This window comes from Alexandromys fortis, unplaced genomic scaffold (assembly GCF_014885135.2).
Source record: "Alexandromys fortis isolate MF-2015 unplaced genomic scaffold, M_Fortis_MF-2015_v1.1 scaffold_312, whole genome shotgun sequence".
Classification (NCBI taxonomy): domain Eukaryota; kingdom Metazoa; phylum Chordata; class Mammalia; order Rodentia; family Cricetidae; genus Alexandromys; species Alexandromys fortis.
The window spans coordinates 939,665-950,829 of NW_026068184.1; the positions used below are offsets into that span (position 1 = coordinate 939,665).

General features: G+C 52.1%; 1 protein-coding gene across 2 annotated transcripts in view; it reads right to left on the minus strand.

Annotated features, from left to right (window-relative positions):
* Positions 1 to 2,743: 2,743 nt before the first annotated feature.
* The window catches only part of Ssc4d (scavenger receptor cysteine rich family member with 4 domains), a 17,217-nt gene continuing 8,795 nt past the window's right edge, over positions 2,744 to 11,165 (minus strand). For both annotated transcript variants that reach the window (XM_050129319.1, XM_050129320.1), the window contains 7 exons: positions 10,309 to 10,386; positions 9,535 to 9,849; positions 7,564 to 7,641; positions 6,518 to 6,592; positions 6,094 to 6,405; positions 5,005 to 5,082; positions 2,744 to 3,740 (listed from right to left, as the gene is read on the minus strand). In XM_050129319.1, coding sequence (XP_049985276.1) covers positions 3,424 to 3,740; positions 5,005 to 5,082; positions 6,094 to 6,405; positions 6,518 to 6,592; positions 7,564 to 7,641; positions 9,535 to 9,849; positions 10,309 to 10,386 — 1,253 coding nt within the window. In that variant the 3' untranslated portion in view covers positions 2,744 to 3,423. The remainder of the gene's footprint in view (positions 3,741 to 5,004; positions 5,083 to 6,093; positions 6,406 to 6,517; positions 6,593 to 7,563; positions 7,642 to 9,534; positions 9,850 to 10,308; positions 10,387 to 11,165) is intronic.

Here is an 11,165-nt window from a genome sequence, read left to right on the forward strand (position 1 = left end):
CTCGCTCCCTCCCTCCCTCCCTCTCTGCCCCCCCTTCACCCTTCCTCCTCCATAACCCTCTGAATAAACTTCAACCTCACCCTGCACGTCGTGTCTATCCATGTTTCTGTCTTCTGCCTGCCTGCCATGTGTCTCCCTGCCTGGAAACAGACATTGCTCAGGCACCAGCAGCCGTCTCTGCCTGGGGCCCACTGCCTGCTGCCACATGGCCCACCACCACTGCTCTGAGACCAGCAGCCATCTCTGCCTGGGACTGGCTGCCCCCAGGGCCCGCTGTCTGCCGCCACGTGGCCGGCCACCACCGCTCAGGCCACCACTCAGGGACCGGCAGCCATTTCTGCCTCAGACTGGCTGCTCCCAGAGCCCACTGCCTGCCACCACATGGCCCGCCACCACCATTTGGGACCTACAGCATTTCTGCCTACTGCCGCGGGGATCATGAAGCATTTTTTAAAAAAGAACAACACCGAGTGCTGGGATTAAAGGCGTGCGCCACCACCGCCCGGCTGGACAACTAGTTTTTGTTTGCTTTTTGAAGACAGTTTCTCTGTAGCCTGGGCTGTTTTCGAACTCGATCTGTAGTCCAGGCTGGCTTTGAGCTCACAGACATCCACACCTGCCTCTGTCTCCCAGTGCTGGGATTAAAGGCATGGGCCGCCACACCCAGTTTTTATTTAGCATAGTGGGTAAGGGGCGTCAGAGAGGGCTCATCAGTCAGTGGCACTGGCTGCTCTTCGCTGACCCAGGACTGAGTCAGCACTCACAGGAAGCTCATACCTGTCTCTAACGCTAATCTTCAGGGATCTAATGCTCTCTTCTGGCCTCCTCGGGCACCGGGCACACATGTGGTACAGACATACATGCGGGCACATCACCCATACACATAAATTCTTCTTTTAATGAGCAAAATGCCAACTGAGAAATGGACAAGATGGAGAGATGGCTCAGTGGTTTGGAGCTCACACTGCTCCTCCAGGATGCAGCTGTGGTGTAAAACCCTCTAGAGAGGAAACGAAGCATCAGCGACGTGACACAGGAGGAAGAGACTGGGCAGATGTAAGAGAGATAGGGATGGGGGACGGAGGTAAGGAGGAGGGAAATCCACGATTTCACACTTTGAAAATGTTATAATTAGTGCCAGGCAGTGGCGGCGCACGCCTTTCATCCCAGCACTCAGGAGGCAGAGGCAGGCGGATCTCTGTGAGTTCGAGACCAACCTGGTCTACAAGAGCTAGTTCCAGGACAGGCTCCAAAGCTACAGAGCAACCCTGTCTCGAAAGCCAAAAATCAAACAAACAAACAAACAAAAAGGCATAATTATCCAGGCATGGCGGCATAGGCCTTTCATCCCAGTACTTAGGACTAGGACGTGAGGTCAAGGATAGCCTAATCTACATAATGAGTTTCAGGCCACCTAGGGCTGCAGAGTGAGACCCTGTTTTAAAAAATAGAGAGAGACTATATAGAGAAAGAGACAGGTATCTAATACCTTTATGCTAACCTAAAAATAAAATGGGGAGGGGCTAGAGAAATGAATGAGTATAGAGAACTGGCTGCTCTTCCAGAGGCCTTGGGTTCATTTCCTAGCACCTAAATCAGGTAGCTCACAACTTGCTCCTAACTCCAATTCCAGGAGATATGATACCCTCATCTGATCTCCAGGGGAACATGCAAACATGTTGTATATATATATGTATGAGTGCACACACATGCACATGAGCACAGACACACACAATTAAAAAAATCTGTGTGTGTGGGGAAACAATTGGAGGAGTTGTGGCTCAGTGAGTACTAGCCTTACATGAATTAGGTCCTAGGTTCAATCACCAGTCCTGCAAAAATAAAACCAAACAAACAAACAGAAAAAAAAAAAAAAACAAGCAAGCAGAAATGAAGTCTAAAGAAAGCTGTAAAGAATATCCTGAATAGGGACTGAAGAGATGGCTCAGCAGTTAAGAGCACTGGCTGCTCTTCCAGAGGACCTGGGTTCAAGTGTCAGCATCCACATGGCAGCTCACACTGTTTCCAACTCTTGTTCCAGAGTTGGAGATTAGCCTAGTTTACAAAGTGTGTTCCAGGACAGCCAGGGCTATACAGTGAAACCCTGTCTTGAACAAACGAACAAAAACCCAATTTAGAAATGCATAGGTGGGAAAGGGAAGAAGGTGGTGGAGCCTCTCTGGAAGCCCAGGCTGCCTTAAACTCCTAATCCTTTTGCTTCAGCCTATAAATGCTTGGATCACAGACTTCTACCACCACCACCACCACCAATTCAGGCAGGGTCTCTCCCTCTAGACAAGGTCTTTTGTGGCCCAGGCTGACCTTGAACTCCTGATCCTCCAGCCAACGACTCCTTCAAAGAGGTAACAGCACAGGTGGGTACTGTCATTTTATTTTCCTGGTTTGTTCACTCACGCTCTCTCACTCTAACTCTGGCTGGCCTGAAACTTACAGTGTTCTTGCTTCTTCAGCACCCTCAGTACAGGGACTGGAAGCTGGACTTCCTCTCCTTTCCTGGATCTAGATTTGTGAGTGTGTGATAGAATAGGGAGGATGACCAGAAGCTCCTCGAGGAGCCTGAGGCTCCATGGTGATTCAGCGTTTCCAGGCTGTGATGGGCCAGTGAAGAACTCCTGGATGATGCTCTTGGACCACAGCCTTTCATCTCTACGCCGGGTTTTCTCCAGAAAGTCCTGCCTGGAGTCTTTCCAGCTGCCCCAATACAGGTTCTCAAACAATGACCTCAGTTAAAAGACCCAGGAATAATGCTTTATTGACTTGGCACCTATGAACAGTGGCCACAGGCCTCCAGGCTTCTTTGCTACTGCAGAGTGGAGGCTCTGTGCCAGGGGCAGTGGAAATCAGAGACGGTGCAGGAAGGGGCTCCTCCTGTCTCTGCTTTATCCCCTGAAGCCCCCTTGTTCAGCCGAGCACCATCTGAGTCCAGGTCCTCACCCAGCAGGGAAGGTGAGGACCTAAGACCTTGTGCAGTCCCCTGACAGTCTGTAGAAAGAACAGCCCAACCCCTTCTGCCTCCCCTCTTTGGGGGCAGGGGAGACCAAAACGGTCATTAGAAGTGTTTAAGGGCATTTGCCCTGAGCCCAAGCCTTGTGGATATGGGTGGAGAGAAGAATGGTTGGGGGTACGACATGAGTTTCCCCAAAGAGAAGAGGTGAGGCATTCTCCCACACCTGTTTTGACTGGGCACATTACCACGTTCACTGTACTGGGCCTGTAGCAGGTGACAACAGTCTGAGGCCACACAGTAAGAGGACGGGGGTGGGCACTGCAGTGTAGCTCCCCCCTGCAAGGGGATAAAGGGGCACCAGGAGCTGCAGAAATCATAGGAGGGGACCCTTGAAAAGGAGGGGCAGTTCCCCAATAGGCTCCTTTGATATGATCCAGAGTATACAGCCAGCTGTGTCACAATGGCTGGCACAGGACACTGGCGTCCTCGCTGTGGTCACAGTTGTGGACATCCCAGCGGATATGAGAGCAGAGTAGCAAGGTGCTCTCATCTCCTCGGCATTTGACATTGTCCAAGAGGATGGGGCCTCTGCCTGGGCCAAAGTGGGCCTCGCCGGGGGCTGCCAGAGCCTGGCCACATCCCAGCTGACGGCACAGGACAATGGCTGCCCGTAGGTCCCAGGCGTCATCGCAGACAGTGCCCCAGCGCTGTCCTAGGAAGAGCTCTACACGCCCCTCGCATCGGTGGCTTCCACTAGCCAGGCGGAGGTGCCCTGGGTTGGAGATAAGGCCGGAGGGTCAGAAGAGCCCACACGCTCAAGAGATAGCTCCATGGTTGCCATCAAGTCACGTGGCTTGAGTTCCACCCCCAAGAACCAATCAGTGAAGCGAGAAGAGCAATTCCCACGGGTTGTGTCCTCTGACCTTCACATTCATACTGTTGTGTGTTCACATGGGTGTGAACACATGCATGCACATACACACAGACACCAATAAATAATGATGGACACGGTGGCGCACACCTTTAATCCCAGCGCTAGGGAGGCAGAGGCAGGCGGATCTTTGCGAGTTTGAAGCCAGCCTGGCCCACAGAGCAAATATCAGGTCAACCAGAGCTATGTAGTAAGACCCTCATGAGACAAAGTAATAAAAAACTGTTTTTTAAAAGGAGGAACTAACATGCTGGAAACTTCCATGCTAGACTAGGTCAAGGGATGCCCTGGGAGCCCTCAGGACAGCACGTGACATTAAAGCCGGGCAGCAGGACTTGAGACTGGAGAAACAACACGTGCCTCAGTGTTGTGCTCTCTGCTAAGGCCTCTACTCACAGTCTCAGTCCCTTAGCCATAGGTTAGCTACCTGGGGTATGTGACCCTGTCTTCTCTTGTCCCCCAAAGTTTCCTATCTCCCCTTCTGCACCTGGATTCCCTGAGCTAACTAGTTGTTTTTCTGAGAGGTATGTGGCCTAGGCTGGCCTTGGATTCACTATCTTCCAACCTAAATCTCCGTAATGATGGGATGAAAGCTGTGGGTCATCACACCTACTTCTCCATTCTCTCTCCCTATCCTTTCAGTTCGATCCCAACACTAGAAGCCTCTAGATTGCTCTAGTATTTAGACTTGTGAGAACCAGGAGGGCTTCAAATACACAGAGCTGGCCTTGAACTTATTTTTCTGCCTCAAAGTGTTGGGATTACAGGGGTGTTCCAAGACACCCAATTTATGAGGTGCTGTGTCCAGGGGTCAGGAAGGGCTGGCCCACAGATGACATGGCTAGAGACTGAACCTGACGATCCTGCAAGCCAAGCAAGCATTCCATTCACAGGACTATATCCCCTACTCCCGACCCCCAGTTCCAGACTAGTTTAAAATCCACCTCCTCCTTCCTGGGTATTATACTCCCATCCGTGAGGCCTGGGAACAGCACAAAAGGACAAGTGTTCTAGGACCTGGTCAGTTCTGCTTTGCCCTTCCTCAGTCCAGATTTATCTTAACCCCAAGGTTCCAACCTCATTTTCAGTGGCAGTAAGCACCTACCATCTCTGGGCCGAGGACTGGGCATTCGGGTGGTCTCAGAACCATCCTGCTGGACTTGGAGTCCCAGCTCCTCTGGGCCTGGCTCAGCAAGGGCAGAAAAAACAAGTGGGGGGCTGTCACTTTGGTAAACATGCTCCCTAGCGCCAGGTCATCCATCTCTCCTAACCTTCCCATGTTATGAGACAGAAAGAACCCCCCAAAACTGCCAAGACACAGGAGGACCCCCGAAGCCTGGGCAGCCAATAAAGATGGAGATGCCACTTTCTGCAGCAAGCAATGAACAAAAGGAGTACACCATGTCTCGTCAGACTTTGTAAGCAGCCTTTTTTCATTGATTTCTCTGAAAAGTCAAAGGCTATCTCTGGGAAAGTAGTCTACTCCACCTGCTTCCTCTCGATCACTAGTACTTAGGAGGAACCTTGACTCAACCGGGACGGAATCACACAACCCTACGCAAGTCAGAGACAGCAGAGCACGAACCCTCCCTACGTCGCGCCCTATTCTCTCCCTGCAGAGGACTCGCCCTTCCGGTCACACTGCTACCGCACAGGCGCAAGCAGCGCCTGGAGGGTGCGGCTACTCCCCTGTGCGTAATACTTCCGCTGCAGTGCAGCAGAGACTGCCACGCCCATTCCGCATCAGAACCTGCTTAGCCCTCACTACAGAGCATGCGCGGCGAGGCCCCGCCCATTCTCGACTACCCGCCCACAAAACAGTGGGCGCCTGCGTGCAGTTGCTCTCCTTTTCAATCTTGGACCGGTCCTAAAGGCTACTCAACTCCCCACGGGGCAGTAGGCACGACCCCACCCATGCCTTTCAGGCTTGGCCCCACCCCCGCTGCGAGGGTTTCAAGAGGCCACGCCCACGAGGCTGTGTGTGTGTGTGTGTGTGTGTGTGTGTGTGCGCGCGCGCCCGTGCCCCGCCCCACGCAGAACCCCGCTCATATTGCCTGCGAGCGCATGCGCACACCCCAGCGTGTGAGTCTTCACGTCTCCTCCCGTTCGCCCGCGCCCCGCCCACGTCGCGCGAAGCGCCCGCGGGCGGCCCCGCCCATTCTTCCTCGGACTCCACCCCTCCCGCCAGCTTCACCTGCGCACAGGGCTCCGGCGTCTTCGTGATGGCCGCAGTTGTGCTGTCCCCAGCCCAGGTGGAAGCAGTCGCTGAGGCGGGCCTCGGTCCCGGTGCAGCCTACGTTGTCCAACAGCACGGGGCCTCGGCCATAGCCGAAATGACCAAGGCCCGTGGCTCCGAGCGCGGGCCCGCACCCCGCCTCGCGGCAGGCCACGCGCGCGTCCGCGAAGTCCCAGTCATCATCGCACACGGTGCCCCAACCCCCGGCGTACAGCACCTCCACGCGGCCGCGGCACGGGCTCGGGCCGCCTACCAGCCGCAGCCTGCCGCCTGCAGGGCGCACAGGCCGGTGCCAGAGTGGCCGGGCTGGGGCGGCGGGATCCCTACTGCAGCCCGCATCCCACCCGCTCCCACCCCGGGCGGGACCCGGGAGGCCACTTACTCTTCTTCCCCGAGGCCCAGGCTGCCGTGGTGAACCGCACGGTATCCCTGGAAGGCAGGGCACCAACTCCTGTAGCTGTCGAGACAGGGGAGCCTTTGAAGGGTGGGGGGGCGAGGAGGCCATTTTACCGCACCCACGTTTCTGCCCAGAGCCACAGAGCTATCTGTGAAGTCGCCAGAAAACTTGATAGAAATAAACATCTTTTGAGTTTTTCCTCCCCCCCCCTTTTTTTTTCTTTTTTTTTTTTCGAGACAGGTTCTCCTGTAACCTTGAATGGCCTGGAACTCAATATACACAGACAGGGTTGAGCTCAGATCTCCCTCCAGAGTTCTAGGGTTAAAATCTTTTGGGTTTTGAAGACAAGGTCTTGCTATATCCTTTAGGTTGGCTTTGGACTCCAAAGCTCTCCGGCCTTAACTTGGTGTGAACCACCATGCCTGGTTTATGTGGTGCTGGGATATAACTGAGTTAAAACCCTCAACTCCCAAATCTTAAATATATTACTTTTTATTATCTTTATTTTATGTTCATTGGTGTTTTTGCCTGCATGTATGTCTGTATGAGAGTGTTAGAAGTTCTGGAACTGGAGTATACTTCTGACACTCTCAGACAGGTGCAAGCCGCCACGTGGGTGCTGGGACTTGAACCCAGGTCTTTTGGAAGAGCAGCCAATGCTCTTAACCACTGAGCCATCCCTCCAGCCCCAAATATACTAATTGGAATCATAGTGATAGTTGTAGCTCTAATTCCAAATTTCTCACCTTGATTTCCAATTTGAATTCCCTCACATGGACTCTCAATTCACTACCTCAGCAGCAATTCCTGATTTGACACAAACATTTAAAAGAAATCGCTTACCCACTCTTGTTTCAGAGAATCTGAATGTCATGGGTGCTCCCACCTGCTTGTTTCTACCCATCTCTACTATCTGCTCCAAAGCCTTAGCCGAAGTCACTCTCCTGTGTCTTCTAGAACAGTTTCCTTAGTTCCTACCCCTTCCTGGAGCCTTGTCCCACCCCTGGCAGTTGGGAAGGTGGGCTCTTCACCTGCTGGCTCAGTGCGCCATGCCCAGTCTTCTTTCGTGGCCAAGGAAGGCGGTGCAGTGAAAGTTGGAGGACCCAGAGCTGGAGTGGGAGAAAAGATAGAGGGTCAGACATAGGACTAAGGTTGTCTCCCAAAAGAAAACAAATTTGACTCACAGGGCTGGGATCCCAGCCAGGACATGAAGAGCCCCGTCCAACCTTGACCGTAGTAATCTGTGTGGTACACAGATGGGTGCAAACCTGTTGCATGTTTTCATTTCAGTGTCCCGTGTTCTTAAGAAGCCTAATGTGTACAACATACAAAGATGCAGAGCTTTGCCTGCTAGGGACCTCTGCTCATTTCTGAATATAACAAGGCTAATTTTCTGGCTGGGGACATAGCTCAGTTGGCAGAGTGCTTGCCTAGCATGCTCGAAGCCCTAGGTCCATCCTAACATCTCGTGAAATGATTGTGGTTGTATAAGTCTGTAATCCCAGCACTGGGAAGGTGGAGGCAGGAGGATCAGAAGTGTAGGGTCACCCTTTAAGTACTGAGTTCAAGGCCAGGCTAAAATAAGAGATAAAATGGTTTCTCTGTGGTTTTGGAGCCTGTCCTGGAACTAGCTCTTGTAGACCAACCAGGCTGGTCTCGAACTCACAGAGATCCGCCTGCCTCTGCCTCCCGAGTTATGGGATTAAAGGCCTGCGCCAGCTAAAAGATAAAATCTTTATCCTATTCTCTAGATAAAATGAGGCTAGAAAGGGAGGGAGTGTGAACTCCACTGAGTGAGGTCAGTGGTGATTCTGCTAGGGCTCTGGGTCACTCTGGGTAAGGCTCTGCCTCTTACTACCTCAACTTTCCCATCTGTAAGATGGGAATGATAGCCTGGTTTGTCACAAACACTTTCCATCTAATCGAACAGAATCCGTTTGTGAAATGGTGTTCTGGCTCCACGAGTCTTATTTGCTGGGCTAAGGGTATATTTAGCACAGTGGTGGAGTACCTAGTTTATATGCACAACGTTCTGGGTTTGATTCCCCAGCACACAACGATAATAACTCATCTGATAGACGGGGTAGGGGGGCTAGTGCATGTAATACCTGCACTAGGGAAGCTAATATAGGAGGAGGGCCAACCCGGACTAGACAGAGACCCTGCCTCAGCGAGACAAAAATCACATCTATTTTAGTTCACTTTGAGACAGGGTCTCACTAAGTAGCCCTGTCTGACCTGGCCTTGGACTCACAGAGATCAGCCTGTCATTGCCTCCTAAGGAATGCACTACCAGGCCCAGCCTTTTATTATTTTACTTTGAGACAGGGTTTTATGTAGCCCAGGCTGGCTTCAGACTCATTATGTAGTAGGGGATGAGTATTCGTTATGACGCATGTCCTGAGTGCTGGAGTTATCGGTATGTACCAGTATGCCTGGTTTATGCAGGGCTAGAGATTACACTCAGGACTTCATGCATGCTAGGCAAGCACTCCTTCATCTAGCTACATCCTCCACCCCAATGCCTACCTTTTATTTACTGAAAACACCTCCCAAATTGGAAATAGGCCATAAAGAAGAATATTCTATTTATTATATCCTCAGAATTGTAAATAACTGAGCAGGTTTCTGCAGATAGGGGCTTTGAAAATATCTCTGAGGGAGCAATCCTGGAATATTTTTTGCTTTATTCGGAAATAGTCCATGAAGAATACTTGGAAAATGCTAGAAAATTCTGGAGGCATTTCTAATAACAGAGGAACATATATATTCTATATAGCTTCAATATGTGAGAATAATGAGGGTTATTCTAAGTTGCTTCCCCAGCGCAGGCCTGAGATAATACAGGTAATACAGCCTTTCTGGAGAGATCTGGAGTTAGCCAAGCCCTTTTCCCCTCCCAGCCCTAGTTCGCTTCCTCCAGTTCTCCTCCCCCACCCTTTCTCCCGGGAAAGGCCCCGCCCCCGCCTGCTCCTGGCCCCGCCCCCGCCTGCTCCTGGCACCTGCACAGAGCGCCCCAGCGTCTTCGTGGTGTCCGCAGTTGTGTACACCCCAGCCGAGGCTCTGGCAGGCTGCCAGGCGGGGCTCGCCACCTTCGCAGTGAACATTGTCCAGCAAGATATGCCCGGTGCCGTAGCCGAAAAAGGCATTAGTGGTGGCGGCCAAGGCGGTCCCACAGCCCAGTTGGCGGCACACAACAGCAGCGTCGGGCAACCCCCAGTCGTCGTCGCAGACCGTGCCCCACAGGCCACCGTGCAGGATCTCCACCCGGCCTTGACACGGGCCGGCGCCGCCCACCAGGCGCACGCTGCCCTCACCTGGTGAAGGTGGATGGAGAAGGTGGGGCAAGCAGCATCTTATAAGCCACGAGAAGGCATTTTCATTCACTTCATCTAGGCACCAGGCCAAGGACAGTGCCCTCCCTAGGGCCTCACCCCAGCAGGGATAAACTAGCCTGCTCACCCCTTGACCAAACCTTCTGACAGTCCAGAGTGTTGGATTGTGGGTCCCAGGATAACCAGTTTAAATTGTGTCATCCTGACCTAAAACCAGCCTTTTCTTTTCTATCCCTGCTCCACTGGCCTTCCCCAATGTTCCTGGAGGCTCAAAGAAACCCTCACTTTGCAAGATGTGGCTGACACACTTCCTCTCCCACAAAGCCCTCCCTGATAGATGGGTCCCTCTTCCCCCAGGGGTCTTCCCTCTCCTTGTCCCTCACGCCCCTCCTGTCACCTCCTCTAGCCTATCGAGGGTCTCCTCACACAAGCATGACTTACCTTTCCCGTTTTGGAGGGTTGTAGCAGGTGCTACACTAGTCAGCACCTTCCTTGTTGGGGGCTGTGTGTGCAAGAACTCTGCAGAGGAAGGAGGGAGGAAGCAAAGATGCGTGGATCTTTCCGTTCACCATCCTCACACAGCTTGTCTAGGGCCCTAAGATGCCTGCTTTCAGGATCACAGCCCCAAGTCCTGGATATAGAGAACCACTGTCTGACGTCAAACTTGCTGTGTAGGTAAGAATGACCTTGCACTTCTGATCCTCTGGCTTCCCCAGTGCTAGTCTCATAGGCATGTGTCACCATGCCTGTCCAAAAGCCTCGTTCTTGCTATTTTTTGCTGTTGTGTATGTATGGTGTACACATGTGTGCATGTATACGTGCAGGTACGTGCACCATGTATGTGCGCCTGGGGACCAGAGGTCCATGCTGGGGGCTCTCTATTGCTCTTTTTGTTTATTGATTGGTTATTATAAACACTTTTTAGGTTTGCTCATTTCATGTGCCTGAGTACTTTGTCTACATGTATGTTTGTGCACCATGTCGTGTGTATACCTGATGCCTGCAGAGATCAGAAGAGTTATGGGTGTCTGTGAATTACCATGAGAGTGTTGGGAACCAGGTCCTCTCCAAGTCCTGCCAGAACTCTAAACCACTAAGCCATCTCGCCAGCTTCTTTATCTATTTTTATTTTATGTATATGATTGTTTTGCATGTATGTATATCTATACCCCACATACATGGAGTGCCAATGGAGTCCAGAAGAGGGCATTAGATGAACCCCTGGAACTGGAATTAGGGGTGGTTAGTGAGTCACCATGTGGGTGCTAGGAATCAAGCCCAGCTTCCTTCCTTCCTTC